Source organism: Carassius gibelio, chromosome A5 (assembly GCF_023724105.1).
Source record: "Carassius gibelio isolate Cgi1373 ecotype wild population from Czech Republic chromosome A5, carGib1.2-hapl.c, whole genome shotgun sequence".
Taxonomy (NCBI): domain Eukaryota; kingdom Metazoa; phylum Chordata; class Actinopteri; order Cypriniformes; family Cyprinidae; genus Carassius; species Carassius gibelio.
Genome location: NC_068375.1, coordinates 33,385,810 through 33,403,226, shown reverse-complemented (window position 1 = coordinate 33,403,226; position 17,417 = coordinate 33,385,810). Strand labels below are relative to the sequence as shown.

The window sequence follows — 17,417 nt, the reverse complement described above, 5'->3', positions numbered from 1 at the left end:
ATATATATATATATATACAATTATATTTAGCTTAAAAAAAAAAAAACTATTCATACAGAATACAGTGCTACTTCTGCATGCTGAATTCTGCAACCAAATGATGGACACTAGACACTAGAACTAACTGAAGGCCAAATTAATATTTTACATCAAAAGAAGCTAGACAAATGCTGAAAAGAAAATAATGAAAAACATGGAACACTTATAATTAATCAGGAGGGGAATTAGGATCAATTCAATAATCAATTCAAAATACATAAAATTATAAAGATGGACTTGAACCGCATTGTTCATCTGTGGTAGATTTAGGCTTGAGTGCTACTAGCAGAAGTGTACTGCCTCTCTTTTGCACACCTTCACTTTGAGAGTTAGTGGTCCTCTGTCTTCCTCTAACCATGACATTAATGGAACTAGCTATGCATTCACTGACTTTCATTAGCTGTGAAAATACTTTCAGCTACAGCTCCACTGATCCATAGTGCAACCTTGGTGTAAAATATCAATCTCAGAGTAGTAGAGTTCTGTTATGGTCTCAGTGCCAGACGACATGCTGTAGATCTACCGTTTTTCTTGCTCTCTCACTCTACTGTGAATACTCCATTGTGTGCTTTGTTCAAGCTCAATAAAAGCCTACTTTCAGTCACGGAGCAGACAAAAGACAACAAATTAACTTGTTTGCCCTCAGTGTTTGGATTAAAGTTGAGTAAAGAGACTGCCCACTCTCTGAGAAGGAAGTTAAAAATCCTGCATTAAACACCACAATGCTAGTGTAACCAAAGGTAATTAAAACGCTGTAACTTATTGCACACATCACTTTACATGATTATAAGGAACAAAGCTGAGATAAAAAACCCATGGCATCAGAATGAGAGTAAGCATTGAAGCTATCTATATGCTAATGTACTACTAAATGTTGACTTAATGAACTGGTAGCACATTTATTTATTTTATTCAAATAAAATGCTCTTTAGTATAAGAATTCTGCAATACCTTTAAATAAAGACCACCTGGCTCTGAATAGCAACAGCTAATCATGGTTCCCTTTCGATACTTCACTCGTACTGCATCTGCTTAAAGACGTTATGGGAATTTTTTTTTATCTTGAACTAAAGCCTTATTCAATCACGGAGTGAATCTGCACAGAACCTATGGCTACGAAGCACAGAATGGGCGGGGCCTCTGACTATACAAGCGGGTGCTTCGCCATTGGATTCTGATTTCTTCTCCTTCAGCGACGACGACTTCGCTGATCTCCATTGACATACCTCGCAAGCGGAACGTGACTGCTGATTTCCCGCTGCAGAACATCGCTTTCCCTGAATCTGAATCTGTCTTCTCTGTGCTCACTTCTCGAGCCCTCCCGTTCCCTCCCTCCCACGAGCCTGTGATGAAAAACAGCGGGGCAAAAGAGTGCAGCACCAGGATGAGACTGAGCTTACGACGGCTGAGCCCTGCCTACCTCACTCTCTCCGCCCAGAGAGGTTTCCTCCTTCCACTTTACGTGGCCTGATCAGTGTCCCTCTGCTGCCGCAAGCAACCTGATCTTGTTTGCTGGGAGTGACAAAGAGCTGCTAGATGATATCATGTCTCCAGAAGCTTCAGAGCAGAGGAGTTTTTGGGCTCACCGGACCCGACACCCTCTACGCCATCTGAGCCCAGCTCGAGAAACCATCCCAGAGCCGTCTGCCCAGAGCCGTCCGCCATAAGGCCTCTCATCAGAGATCCTTCACCTTCTTCACAGAGTTCCATGACGAGCTGACCAAGTCATGGTGTGCTCCCTACTCAGAGCGCCTCAGCACTTCTTTCTCTTCAGTTCTTACCTCGCTCGATGATGCCAAGGAAAAAGGATATGAGTGTCGGTTGCCGCTGGATATGTCTGTGGCTGCGCATCTCTTCCCGCCCAAAGCAATTGGATGGAAGGCTAAGGCCACCGATCCGTCCAAGCCATGCCGGACCACTTCAATGCTTGCGTGTCATGCCTACTCGTCGGCTGGGCAGGCTGCCGCCACACTGAATTCCATGGCATTGTTCCAGGTCTTCCAGGTCATACTCCTCGCTGCTGTTGATGCGTCGGGCCCGGACGCTGCAACACTCAGGGAGATGAGGAGTGCAATGGACCTGCCCCTGTGCACTACACAATGCAATGCCAAAGCCATAGGATTCTCGATGGCCAACCTGGTCGTGCTGGAGCACCACCTATGGCTTAACTTGACTGAAATCAAGGATGCCGACAAGGTGCCATTCCTGGATGCATAGCCCTCGACTGGCCCGACCTCCTCCTTTATGCTTTTCCCCTGATCGCTCTGATTCCCCAGGTAATCAGGCGGATCAGGGACCAGTAGCCCTGCTTTGGAAGAACTAGCATTGGTTGACCGAACGGTCACAAATGCTGACAGCGGCCACATGGCCCATCCCCTTGAGATGGAACCTACTTTTTCAGGTGGGCAGAACGATATGGCATCCACATCCAGAGCTGTGGGCCCTTATCTATCTATCTTTGTCCACTCGACGAGAGCCTGCAGGCCTTATGGAGTGCGTGCTAAATACTATTTCTCAGGCTACAGCCCCATCAACAAGATACATCTGTGCCTCCAAATGGTCGATGTTCTCCACTTGGTGTTTGAACCATGGTGAAGTCCCCTCAGTCTGTGAAGTATAAGTGATATTGTCATTCCTGCAAGAGCTGTTGGATAAGGGTCGATCCCCCTTCACGCTCATGGTCTCACGTCACACGTCACTATAGCAGGCCAGTTAGTAGGGAAAAATTACCTTGTTGTGCGTTTTATGAGAGGGACCAGAAGGTTTAATCCACCACGCCCCTTCACTGTCCCTTCATGGGACCTTCCTACTGTATTAAGAGCCTTAAAGGGTTACCCTTCTGAGCTGCTACAACCTGTCAGCTTAAAGGCCCTGTCGCTAAAGTCTGCTCTGCTTCAAGCACTAGCATCAGTAAAGCACATGGGTGACTTACAGGCACTCTCCGTAAGCCCTAGTTGCCTGGAATCAGGGCTTAATGACTCTAAGGTCTAAGGTGTATCTGTTATGACCCGTTAGGGCACTGAGAGCCTACACTGAACACTCCGCACCATTTAGGCAATCGGAGCAGCTCATTGTCTGCTTTGGTGGCCATGCGAAAGGGCTTTTGATCTCAAAGCAAAGGCTTTCTAAGTAGATTGTGGATGCTATTCAGCTAGCCTACTCTTCCATGGGTCTGCAATATCCCATTGGAGTAAAAGACCAGTCGACTAGAGGGGTCTCCTTGTCCTAGAAATGGTCTAGCAGCGTGACCATTACAAAAATTTGTGTGTCAGCTGGCTGGGCTTTGCCATCCACATTCAATAGATTTTATATTTACATTTAGATGTCCCTGCATTGCATGCAAGGGTGCTTTCTGTATGAGGTCACATTTCTGATACTTAGAGTTTCAGTGCACTTTGGCCAATCTTTGCCTAAGGCATTGGAAACTCTGCTTGTGTACTCTCGACCCCCTTGGTGCTGTGGCTGTGCAAGCCAGGTTAGACATAACCTCACTGGCTACGTTTACATACACCCAAATAATCTGTTTGTAATCGGATTGACAGCTCAATCAGACTCAAAAACATTTATATAAACACTTTAATCGATCCGATTGAGCTCGATCCAAATTAAATTTCAATTGAATTGAAGGGGGTGGTTTATTCTTCTTCTAATACGATTGAGCATGCATTTAAACACTCGATCAGACTGAACCATGAAACTGAAAGGACTGCGCATGTGCAATGATGCAGAAATAATGTAATGACGTATGACGCAGAAATAAAATAATGATGTATGACGCATGGAACGAGCGGCTCTTCCTTTTGAATAAAGTGTTGTATAAATGTGTGTTCTGTCATTATAAAACTCTAATTTCACTGTGAAGTGGAGCAGGACAGCCTTGTTTTGGATACTTTTTTTTTGTGTGATAAATATGAGCAGCACAGCAAAGTGATTTATATGTTTATTTATCCATAAAGGTGTATATAATAATTCTGCTGTTGAAAACAAATAAAGAAACCATGTAGGAGAGTGGTTATTATGTGCTATCAGTGAGAAACTTAATATTATCTATATGTCACTTTCACTTTCCACTTTCACTATTTGAGCAGTGTGCGCATGTCTAAAAAAATCTATTCTGATTTGAAGCTTGTGACATTTAAACGCACACATCAACAGGATCACTTTATTTAGCGTTCATTTAAACACTACAACACTACAGATTCATCGATCATAATGAATTCAGTCCGATTGAACCAAAAAGTGTGCATGTAAACGTAGCCAGTGAGTTTATTCTGCAGTGGTGTCAAAAGTATTGGCTTTCATTACTCAAGTAGAAGTATAGATACTAGGTCTTAAAAAGACTTTTGTAGAAGTTGAAGTATCAACTCACGCTTTTTACTCAAGTAAAAGTGTAAAAGTACTGGTTTAAAAAACTACTTCAAGTATAAAAGTAAAAGTAATGTAAGGGAACAAATGCCATTAAGAACAAAAGCTTAGGCCACACCACAGGGGCCTATTGTGCACTACCCCACCGCCTCAAAAAACATTTTTCTAAAGGCCATAATGAATATAATGTTATATTAAATGTTCATGTTGAAAAATTTGGGATGCACTAGGCTACATGTTTCAGCAACATATATGCCCATTGAAAATGAACGCATTTTAGTACAATGCAAATACATTAAAGGACTAGAGATATGATTACTAGTTGCCTCACTTCCCAAGTTGTGCTTCCCTTAATCTAAGGCTAATAAATATATTTCACAAAATCTGGGTCATTATTTAATATAAAACCACACATAATTCTACTGTATATCTGTCACTCACTCTGATATTTAGTTAAGATGAGTGCTGTCTGTCACTGTCTTAAATCAGTTCTGTGAATGACTGTATGCTCATTCTTTATAAAGTAGCAACAATGTCGTTTGTAAAGTACAGTAATGTGCAAAAGTCTTAGGCACATTAGTATTTTCACCCCAAAAAAGGGTTTTAAGCCAGTTATTTAAATCTTTTGCTTTAGTGTGTCCATAGTAAATATCAGTTTGCCATTAATTTTAATAATAATCTAGTGCGATTTTGAATGCACAAGCAGTTTGACAACGGCAAAATGAATGTTTGGAAATGTAAACTGATATTTTCTACCGACACACTACAGCAAAATATATAAATAGCCGAACACCATTCTTTTAAGTGAAAATACTAACGTGCCTAAGACTTTTGTACAGTAGTTAGTGTATGTATAAAGTACGTATGATTAAATTAATATTTAGTATAAGTATATTTAAATAAGTGTAATTAAAGTAGGCTATTTGTTCGGTCATATGTGTTAAGGGCTAGATTTTCACTGGAGGAAACGGCTGTGACAAGCGAAAACTTTACAGTAGATGAGAAAGCGACAGCTTCTTCGCGACCTTTTGTAAACTGTATTTATGACAAATAACTTCACTGATACAGATTCTAACAATCTATTGATAAACACACACCTTGTGTCCTCTGTCTCTGTTTGAGCTCGTGCTGCTCCGCCGCGGTCTGCAGATTGAAGAGCGCGCTGAAAGACGGGGAGGAGACCGGTCTGACGCCGGTTTCATATGAAATTTAAGCCGACTGACTCTGAGGCGATCGGATACCGGTTCCATACCCAACCCTACTTTTAAGAAATACATTTTATGATAAACGAACCAAAAACTGTCTATGCCCTTGCTGGAGGGTGATGTAATTTGTGTCATGTGCAGGTGCGATGGATCGCATACAAACCAATAGGGTGTCGGAATGGTATCTGTTTATACTTCTCATCCAACCACAATCAAATTCACTCCATCCGGATGGCGCGATTTATCTGGATAGGTTTTTTTTTTTTTTTTTTTTTTTTTTTTTTGAGTGATGACAAGCCGGAATGAAAACAAGGCGAAATGAAATACCAGTAACGAAGCTATTTTTAAAATGTAAGGAGTAGAAAGTACAGATACTTGCGTGAAAATGTAAGGAGTAGAAGTAAAAAGTCGGCTGAAAAATAATTACTCAAGTAAAGTATAGATACCCCAAATTTCTACTTAAGTACAGTAACGAAGTATTTGTACTTCGTTACTTGACACCTCTGTTATTCTGCAACCTGGTTGCTATTGTCATATCTTGGCCCTAGTGGTTATTTATTTATAAGAATGTTTATTGTTTCATAAATAATGAAAAGCTGTTTCATAAAATAAAAGCTGCATTTGTTTGATCAAAAATACAGTAAAATGTTGAAAATCAGCATTCAGCTTAATATTTTTTAGAAACTGTGATTAACCTTTTCAGGATTCTTTGATGAATAGAACGTTTTTTCATCCGTTTTCATCACTGCTGAATAACAGTAATATATATATATTTATATATTTTTTTATATATATATAATTTTTTTTTTGTTATGTAATATAATGTACTTTATGTTTTGCTTGCTAGATTACTTTGTCTGCAATCTAGTTTAATCAGGCATCTCCACAACCTGCAGTAGCTATTGGATCCTACTTCCAAGACTAGCAATTGTGCAAAATTGTGCATAATTTGCTCATCACAGATTTTGTGGGTTAGTTTGCAGTTACACGATTTGTATAATTCCTTTAATGAACTTTGTGCTAAAACAATGCAAATAGTGCATGCAAATTAATGCTGCTATCAGTGAGTGCAATTCATTCACTCCTCCCTCTTACTCTTAACTATGTTTAGCCAGTGTTAGACTGACATATTTTCTGTTGTTTTTAAAAAGTTACATCATCTCATCCTTTGAGACACATCCCAACCCTCTGAGAAAAATTTCACTCCTCCTCTCTTGCTCCCTGAGCATTATATTCTGTCTCACTCTCTCCAGTTTTTCCTATGACAGGGAACAGACAAAGCTTTGCCATCTATTATTTTAATCACATTAATTATACCAGACGTTTTTATGTGATGTACGGTTTAGATCAAGCACTGGCTAGTTTAATTGGACCCTCTTTCCGGTCTGTGCTTGAGTCATATTTCAATGATTAGTCACTATTGATAATCATTACAATGATAAAAATAGCAGTTAAAAGGCCATGACTTAATGCTGTCAAACTGGTGGATAGATAAAAGTGCCATGGTTATTCATACTGAGATTTAAAGAAGGCTCCTAAAAACGATTTTGACATCATGGGTCACTTTTACCTAAATAAATGCAATCATTTCATTAAAACTTTGGTATCAGCAATAACTTTTTAAGAACAGATTAGAAAAGATCTGCCTTCCCCACATGAAGGAGTAGAATAACAAAAAGGGTATCAAGCATCCACGTCACAGCTGGCCACCTTTCACACTATTTTCATTTCCGATTGTCTTCACGAGGCTTCTTTTATTTTCATTGCTTTAAAGCTATCAGGGTATTGGGCAGTATTGCTTGTTGTTTAAGACTTATATAATTGTTCAGTACATGTTTGTTAGCAGGCATGCTTTTTGGTTTAGGCTAATTGATTGACATTGCGACATGCTAGTACTTGGTTAAACTTCCCCGGGAACTCATGATATGTAAAAAATTGATAGCCTGAATGCACTGTAAGTCGCTTTGGATAAAAGCGTCTGCTAAATGCATAAATTTAATTTAATTTTTTTAATTTTAATAGGACAAGAAGAATAAATCTGGCAAGATGTGCCTAGCTTTTTCTACCGGACTATGAAAACGAAACCTTGAGCCTGAAAGCATCTTTCCAATGTGGGCTACTCGAATAGGATAATCTACTTTTCCATTGTGCCCTTCGGGGACAGTCTAAAAAAAAGCGTTTTAAGATTTCCAATTACATATTCATTTTCCCTTCTAGGACTCACAATCAGGATGAGATGCATGAGCAACATTTCTACCAGTGAGCTTTACTAAATGAATTTCCCCCTCAGCCATCGCTAACTGTGTTTGCCGGGAATCTTTAAACTGTTTGGATTGAGTTGCATGGTAATACAGTAGTTTTTGCAAAGACATGAAGAAGATAACAATGATATAAAGAAATGGAATCAGATAATGCAACATATTTATAACAATGTTGCATATTAAAGAAGTATACACAAGTCGACATTCAAATATGACTTAATTAGGAATTATTTGAGGTAAATGAAGATTTATATTTCCCATTTACGTGTTCAAAATACACAGTATATGTTTGCTCCTATTCACATTACATGTCTACATGTAATTCTGAGCCACTGGTAGGAAGGTGGCATGCTGTGGAGTTCTCGGAGCGTAGCAAGAAAAAATAATCTTGTCACGCAAAGCATGTGATGATATATAATGCAGTAGTGTTTGAAGGTTAATGTAAAGTTTAAGCTCAGGGACGTTAGATCTCATAAATCATGACTTGGCTTTAAACTGTCAGACAAATGCAAGCACGCTAAGGTCCAATTCTCTATTTAAAGGATTGCTAACTTTCTAAAGTCAAGGACCACCCAGTATGATGATCCGCTTGTGAGGATCTTATGTATAAAATATAAAGACAGCTGTACAGTTTTCAGTTTTAATGGTCATTTGTACCGTGAGGGAGAGGAAAAGGTGAAATCACAAAGACAAAAATGCTTGCAAAATAAAATAACAGTGTAAAAATTGCAATGTACTGAATTCAAATGAATAAAATATTATCTTGAAACTACTTTGTACTAAGTTGACATCTTTTTTTATACCCACTTCAGCTGTTTTCAAATATATACAGAAGTACAAATCATCATGTTTAAAAATACTAATATATGGTAAAAGTTGAAGTGCTGGCTACACTTTTTACTCAAGTTAAAGCAGAGACGTATGGGCTCTGACGTGTACTTAAGTAAAAAGTAGTATCGCATGGGTAACGAGACCTCACATCATGTTAATACATGAATACAAAAGAAGTTACATTTCAAATCTTGTTAGACATGGGCAACACTTTTTTTTCTTTTTTTTTGTATGGTCATCACATTAAAAAACGGTTAAAATTACATTTTACTGTATATTTGACTAAATAAATGCAGCCTTGGTGAGAATAAAAGACTTTCAAAAAAAAAAAATCTTACTGACACCAAAATTTGTAACGATAGAGTACATTTGAAGGTTCCTTTACAGTAGAAAAGCATCTTGCCAAAAAATATATATATCCTATGTCTATGAATTTTTCTATATCTAAACTACTGTATATGTGCATTCATAGTGTCTGATTAATATAGTATGATATTTAATAGCTACATGTGTTTGATAAGCTGTAATCTTAGTTTCTAAGAAGACTAGACAACGCCAAGCCAAGAAGGAAAGAAGACCAGCCATCCAAATCCTTCCATTTTAACAAGTTGTCAAAACTAGGTGCCTCAACTGAAGCAAACAATTAAAAGCTCTCTCAGTATACGTGTAAACCGATGAGTAGATACGGTAAGGAAGGAAGATGTACCAGCAAGCACACACACATACATAGACACATCACATCCCCTGGAGAACCAGTCCACTGAAACAGAATGATCTGTGGGATGTATCAAAAACCTAATATGAGCCATAACAGAGCCGAGCTCCGGCCCCCCAGAGCGCATCCATCTCTCAGCTCCTCTCTCTTCACAAAACACAGAAGAGGAGAGGTAAAATCAGTTCGTTCCAGATCTGCAGGGTGAGCTAAGCCTATGGAAATTAGAAAACTCAATTTTAGCTCAAAGGAGACAATTCAGATAGTACAGTGAGGGAAACATTGGAACAAACATCTCCTTGGCTCAGGTTTTTATGAGCTTTCATTGGTGTATTATTAATTTTGTCAGCTGTCAAGCGATATCTTTATTTTTTATTTCCCTAGGGCACACCTAAACTTAATTAATTTAAAAACTTTTAAAATAATGCATACAAAGTGATTAACTGAAGAAAATATACAAAAGCATTCACAGAAGAAAAACAAACACAAAAGTAAAAAAAATTAGAAACTTAAAATTTTATAAAAATAAGATAAGAAAATTAAATGAAACAAGGAAGAGAATATGAACATAAAATGGTAATAAAATTATGTTTTATATTAAACTGAACATTTTTGCTGCTGTAATCATCAATAATATGCAATCATCTTGAAATTTCTATGGAGCAAAACTTTTTTAATGAGGAAAAAAAAAAATTAGAGTTCTATATAAACAATTTTCTTCCATTTGAAATGAGTATCTGCTCTTGGTTTCTGAGTCTGGTCCAATATAGTTTGCAGTGCCCCATTCTTCATTAACAATCTCTTTGCAAAACTACTGTTATGAGAAATTGTGTCTAAGATGTCTTGCAAAAATAGTTAAAATCCATGATGTGCTGAGGAATCTTGTTAAAAATATCCTAAAATATATACAAATAAATTTTTCAAAATGACCTGAGCCCTTTATGCAGCTAAGTTTCCGATGTTTTTGGGAGGTTTGTGTTCAAAAGACTACGTTCCAGTTATGATGAGTTTCTTTGTCCTCCAGATGGTTATATGGTTGTGCTACTACCTTGAAATGTCTGTGTTCCTTACAGAGACCTAGGCTTGTAAACATTTCAGAGTCTGCCGATCTTCTTGAATAGGATCAACACAGACAGGGAATGACCTCCCGAAATAAATTTTTCTGTCTTAGTGTCTCAGCCAATTTTCTAGCAACTAATAAACAAGTTCCCCCAATAACCCAATTAAAGAGAAAAGCTGCACTGATCCATGTGGTTAGTCGCTAGTTAGTCATACAAATTAATTCCATCCGTCTACATAAAGCAAAGAGAGATAGATGCTCAGTAATCGAGCAGCTTCCCATAGTACATATCAACAGGACAAATATATGACTTTGGTTCCATTAAAGCTGCCTTCGAATGACCAAAGGGCAAACCAACTGTGAATGTATAGTAAATACAACTTCAAGCAAAGATGCTGCTCAGAAAGATTTAAAGGCTTTACAATTCGCCATCATGATCCAAAGGTCATCTTCATTCTATCCCTTTACAGGTATGTTTTGTATTCGCCTTTCAGGATATATATGTGTGCATGTGGGTGTGAAGTGAAGCAATCGCAGATGGAAAAGACCCGCTCACCTCTGTTCATAATGAAAAAATTGCTCCTTTTTGGAAGGTTTGAAACAAAGACAAAAGTCACAGGAGATCTGACATGCTGCTTTAGCCTCTGTTCAGGTTTCTACATGAAATCCATCTTATTAAGTACTTTGAATCATTAGAAAATGTTCTAGAGTCTTGCTCAGTGTGTTCATAGTCATTAGTTTCATTAGACCTGAATCATAATAATAATAATAAAACGACTATGAAAAGCTTATTTTATGAAATTACAGTACTCCTTTTTAATAAAATATTTCTGTAAATATATATTAAAATACATGTATATTTGATAAAAAAACATTTAATTAGTACTAAATAGTACTAATATATATATATATATATATATATATATATATATATATATATATATATATATATATATATATATATATATATATATATATATATTAGTATAAAATAAATGTTGGTAGAGAATATTGCATGTGGGACAGGTGGGCATGTTCCCACAACTTTTTGCCAAACTGAAAGGTTGTCCCCACCACTTTTTAAAAGCGTTTGAAAAAAAGAATTGTGGAACCCATGTACAACACACAGAAAAACATCTCAAATCCCTCGTTTTCATAATTAAATCCATTTCTGCGTAAAAAGCATACAGAACACCATTTGCCTTACACTTGAGATAGATATGATATAATATATGATATAATTTGCCAATGTTTATTAGGCCTGGCTGTAAGTAGACTAAATAGGCAAAAAAAAAAAAAATATATATATACACACACACACACACACACACACAAATGTAAAGTTAAACCAAAACTAATTCCGATACCAGACATAATTTTTTATATTTTTTCATTAGTACACTATAGTTCATTTATGTAAGTGAGAATGTACAAATAATAAAAAAAGTTACATATTGTACCCAAAGATTTTCCAAAAATTTGGGACCAAAAATTATATGACATTATCAAGATAATTTTTTTCTGAAACAGTTTAACTCTGAGGTCTTGTCATATTTCATAACCATTTTCTAAACTACTGTATAGTGGATAAACGGTTTCTCTTTCTGTAAAATGATTGAAGGTGTCTGAATAAATGTTGATTTTTACTGCTTATATATATATATATATATACACACACACACACACACATATACAGTATATAAACTATATATAAAATGTATATAAACTGTATATATGCATATATCTTAAGTAAAAACTTGAAGCAAACAAAGAGTCTATATTTTTCAGCATTAAAATAAAATTTTTATTAAATAGTGTTAAAAAATTTAACAGTGTTAAAAATATTTAATGGATTCCAGTAACATATTAATATCGAAAGTCAGATGTTTATTAATTAAAAGTACAACATACACTAGCTTACTACAGCTTTTTATGCAGCATTGCATCTTCATACACTGCAAGTTCAACACTGTTAAGATAACAGCATCTGCTAAATTCATAAACATGAATGAAACTCTAGAGGTCCAAGAATCTGCAGTTGGAAAAGAAAGTAAAAAAATCTGTTGATAATCCTCATGCTATAAAAGACCGCTCACAAAAAATGACCCCTGTGAATCCCTCTTGCCCAGCCTATAAACTCCTACTCACATTGGTAAAACAGCAAAATGTCACTTCAGGATAAAATTTAACTGATATGCACTAAATGCAATTTCTTTGGGCTGTAAGTGTTAATTCAGCTCTTTCTGAGTCACTTTACAGCAGGTTTAATTTCCCTCATGGGCATTTGGTAGAACTTAACACAAATTACATTTCTTCTAATGTTTTTAAGTCTTCATATAACCTATTTAATCAGAGCCGATTGCTCTACAATGTCCTCTCTTGACTAGCCGCTTCTGGATCTCTTTACAGAGTGAACTAAGGTTGTCTATTTGGTGTGACATAAGGTTAATTATTAAACATGTATCTGTCAGTCAAAGATATCCCTCCTGAATGAGCTGCATCAGCTTTGGAGGATTAACCAGAGGCTGAGATGGATCATGTGTGCCATCACGGTGTTCAGCATTAATAAGCATTTGGTTTATTTCAAAGCTTGAAACTTTACGTATTTGCTAAAATGGTAATTCTGTGTTTTATTTTTTATGTTTTTCTGGTACAAGAAACCTTCTGCAGCATGTAATGAAGGAACATTTGGAATTCACATTGCAAAAGATGAGGACACATGCAGATCACATGCTTACACTAATACAGGATAGAGTGGGGTAAGCCTGTGCCACTGTTTGCTTAAAGGTATATAGTTTACCCAAAAATGAATATAAACTAACATGAGTATGAACAAATTATGATATAATTTATTTCATTTTTAAATAAATCTAGTTCACCCCATAATTAAAAAGTGGTCCACAACACATTTTTTTTTTTACAAACAAGGAGCTTTTTACTTCACATGGTATTAATTCATGAACTGGAGTGGTGTGGATTATTGTGATGTTTTTATCAGGTCTCAGGTATCAGGTCTTATTCTGACGGCATAAAGATCCATTGGTGAGCAAGTGATGTAAACCTAAATTACTCCAAATCTGTTTCAATGAAGAAACAAACTCATCCACATCTTAGATGGCCTGAGGTTGAGTACATGAACTATTCCACACTTAAGTCCACCTGTTCATCCACTTTTAAGAACAGGTGATTTCAAACTGGGTTCCAAAAACGTGTTAAAATATAAAACAGTAAGAATCTTCTCAAAAGTGGTCTGTGAATATTGGTAAATATATGAACAATTTATATCTCAAATAAAAAGTCTCATTTCAATGAAAACTACTAGTGACTCAGTCTGCTTTTGTAACAACTGTCACTGAGACTTTTGACAAACTGACAACTGAAACTGCCTCCAATTAGAATTTTCAATCAGTACTATTCGTCTCCATAATTCAATCTATAATCAGGCTGAAAAGACATTTCTGAATCTTTCAAATGAATTAAAGGATTTTTATCCAAATTATGCTAATCTTCCGAGGATATTCGACACCCCACAGAAAGAACAGCTTCTGAATTTTAACAAGTTCCATTTTTCCATGGGCTCACAGACCATGTGGGCCATGAAATTTCTCTCAGGGCTGCAGCTGCAGGAATCTACTTTCTTTGTACCCTACTGCCTTGTGTAATTTGGCACAGAGTACTTTCATTTCCTTTGGGCAACGCATTTGCTCCTTGATGGAAGGGAAATCTGCATGTTTACCCCCCAACAGTTTCTAGTATGATGCCTTGAAGAAATGTAATTAAATGTATGTCAAATGCTGAAGCTTTGTAAATAGAGTTAATTATAATGTCACCTGTGAACAATTATGAATTGCAATTTCTGGAGGGTCTCATACACTGGACTTTGCATGTCTCAATTAAACAAAATTAACGAGGCAGACACTTATTTGTCTCTACTACAACTTAAAATGTTTTTATGTGCAAATGTTTACATCACCATACTTCACTCATCTAAGGGAAATAATGACACAAGTTTATGAAGGATCGATCTTACCCTCATTCCCAGTTCAATGTTCTCTCCTCCATAGACCTCCATGCCTGGGTCCAGCAGTCCGATTTCTCCAAAATACTCACGATCCACTACAAAGGAGCAGCCAATCATTGCAGGTGTCCTGTGTACAAGGCAAATAAATATACATGAGCATTGCATTCATATTCAGACAAAATGGATGGATGGATTAATGGATGGAATGACAGACAGACAGATAGACAGATAAATAGATAGATGGATAGATGTATGTACAGATGAGTGGATAGATAGATGGATGCCTGGCTCTGAATAGGGTTGGGGAAAGAAGTGGTGATGAATTAAAACACTGTCAGATAGAGAAGCTGATTGGAAATCATTTACGAATCAAAGGTTTCAGAATCTGCCCTCTCACAGAGCATGAAGAATTTCTGTTGAGTGGGAGTGAGATGAGCCAGAAGTCAAATGTAAAGTAGAAACTTAAATAGAAATGCACACCAATGAGAGACTGTGCGGTGAGAGTAATCATGCACACAGTAGAGAAAAGTGTTTATTTTTTTTGTGAGTGCTACTCTCTTCCTTCCCACTCTCCCTGTATTCCCACTAGGTTTCTTTCTCTTCAGTGTGTAATATTAAAACAACTCCGCATATGGCAGTCTGCTGAGATGGCAGTTATCCCTATTTTATCAAGTCAGAGATACACTGAACTCAAAATCCCTTCCAACTAAGTTGTTCAAAGTAAATAAGTCAATGTCGCTCTGTGACAACCACAGAATCATTAAAATAGAAATAAGAGTAGTTTCAAATTAGATATATGATACCTATATACAAATCATTAATAGACCAAACGTTTGGACACATCTTCTCATTCAAAGAGTTTTCTTTATTTTCATGACTATGAAAATTGTAGAGTCACACTGAAGGCATCAAGGTCTATTTGACCAAGAAGGAGAGTGATGGGGTGCTGCGCCAGATGACCTGGCCTCCACAGTCACCGGACCTGAACCCAATCCAGATGGTTTAGGGGTGAGCTGGACCGCAGACAGAAGGCAAAAGGGCCAACAAGTGCTAAGCATCTCTCGGGGAACTCCTTCAAGACTGTTGGAAGACCATTTCAGGTGACTAGCTCTTGAAGCTCATCAAGAGAATGCCAAGAGTGTGCAAAGCAGTAGTCAAAGCAAAAGGTGGCTACTTTGAAGAACCCAGAATATGACATATTTTCAGTTGTTTCACACTTTTATGTTATGTATATAATTCCATATATAATTCCACATATGTTAATTCATAGTTTTGATGCCTTCAGTATGAATCTACAATTTTCATAGTCATGAAAATAAAGAAAACTCTTTGAATGAGAAGGTTTGTCCAAACTTTTGGTCTGTACTATATATATATATATATATATATATATATATATATATATATATATATATATATATAATAAATGTATGCATTTATATATATATATATATATATATATATATATATATATATATATATATATATATACATACACACACACACACACACACACACACACACACACACACACACACACACACATATATATATATATATATATATATATATATTTGTTAAAGTTTTCTTACCAAGTTTACTTTTCACTTGTGTTTAAAACTCCTGTCTTTGATACAAAAAAAACATTTGGGTCAGTCTGAGGTTTGTTGTGAGCACAGCAAGGGGCAAGACGATTTGAGCTGTCAAATCTCCACAGACAAAAGATCTGTTGTGTTTCAGAAACTCAAGATGAGTTTTTCATTGAATGTCATATTTTTTTTTTATCAGTGATTTGCTGGTGGGTTGAAAGTAAATTGTTTGTTGGCTAACCACAGGTGGGCCTCTTTGAGAGGCTAATGAATGCTAGATGTACAAACATTTCTACTGTGATGCATTATTTAGATCACAAAGAATGGAGGAAAAAAATATGAAGAGTCGGCGGCTTTGTTTAAACAGTGCTGTCTTAAGGAAAATATTTCATTTATTCCAATACTGATTTAGTGGTGATTTAGTAGTACATCTGTCATGAGTATGTTTTCCTTATTTGGTTTTTCCTGTCCTCGTCATGTGAATTAATCTCCGGTTGTGTTTGATTAAATAGTTTGTAATCCAGATGTGTTTTATTAGTTTCTGTCCATTTAAACTCTGTTTCCCAGAGTTTTCTTTGTCTGATATTAAGAAGATGTTAATGAAGAATTCTCCTCACTTCCTCATGAGTTTAACATGACAACATCACAAATACTTTTGCAAAGAGCAGACACTTTAAAAAGAATATTTTCACTTGAAGAATACCCTGTGTCATATGTGGTATTCCTTTTGGAAATATTGATATACACTTTAATAATTATTTTTATTTATTTATTTATTTTGTTCTTGCATTCAAATACATTGACTAAAATTTTCCCACCCTCACTGAACCACAAAGGAATTAATATGGCCCTTCTGTAACAATCAACAGAAAATGATTCTTTTGTCAGTCAAACACTTTAGAAAATTGCTTGTCTATTTTTATTTTATTTTTTATGTGTTTGTCCTGTTTAAAATAATAAAAATACATAGAACAGCAGGTCTTTAATTTCTTATTTATGAATAGATAAATAACATGCTTTATTCAGCATAAAATGTGAAAAATATAATAGTTATCATTTTAATTTCTTTTAAAGTACAAAAAAAACAATGGGTGTTATTCTGAAAAGTGTTTATATGGAATAGCTTACGAAATCACTGCGTTTCTCCCCTTAGAGCAACTAATTGCTTATTTACTGACATTTGAACTTAACTGTCCTTCATTTAACCGTAAACATGACTCAATGATTCAAATAAACCCTGCTGCAGTGTGCTATGAGTATTGGGATCCTCAGTGCCAAATAGCCACAGGCTAGCTGAGCTGCAGTGGATACATCGAGAGCTTGAGAGAAGTGGA

The 17,417-nt window shown here is 36.3% G+C and overlaps 1 protein-coding gene across 2 annotated transcripts in view; it reads right to left on the bottom strand.

Annotated features, from left to right (window-relative positions):
- galnt9 (polypeptide N-acetylgalactosaminyltransferase 9) overlaps positions 1-17,417 on the bottom strand; it is a 92,134-nt gene that overhangs the window by 14,981 nt on the left and 59,736 nt on the right. For both annotated transcript variants that reach the window (XM_052596494.1, XM_052596483.1), the window contains exon 6: positions 14,504-14,621. In XM_052596494.1, coding sequence (XP_052452454.1) covers positions 14,504-14,621 — 118 coding nt within the window. The remainder of the gene's footprint in view (positions 1-14,503; positions 14,622-17,417) is intronic.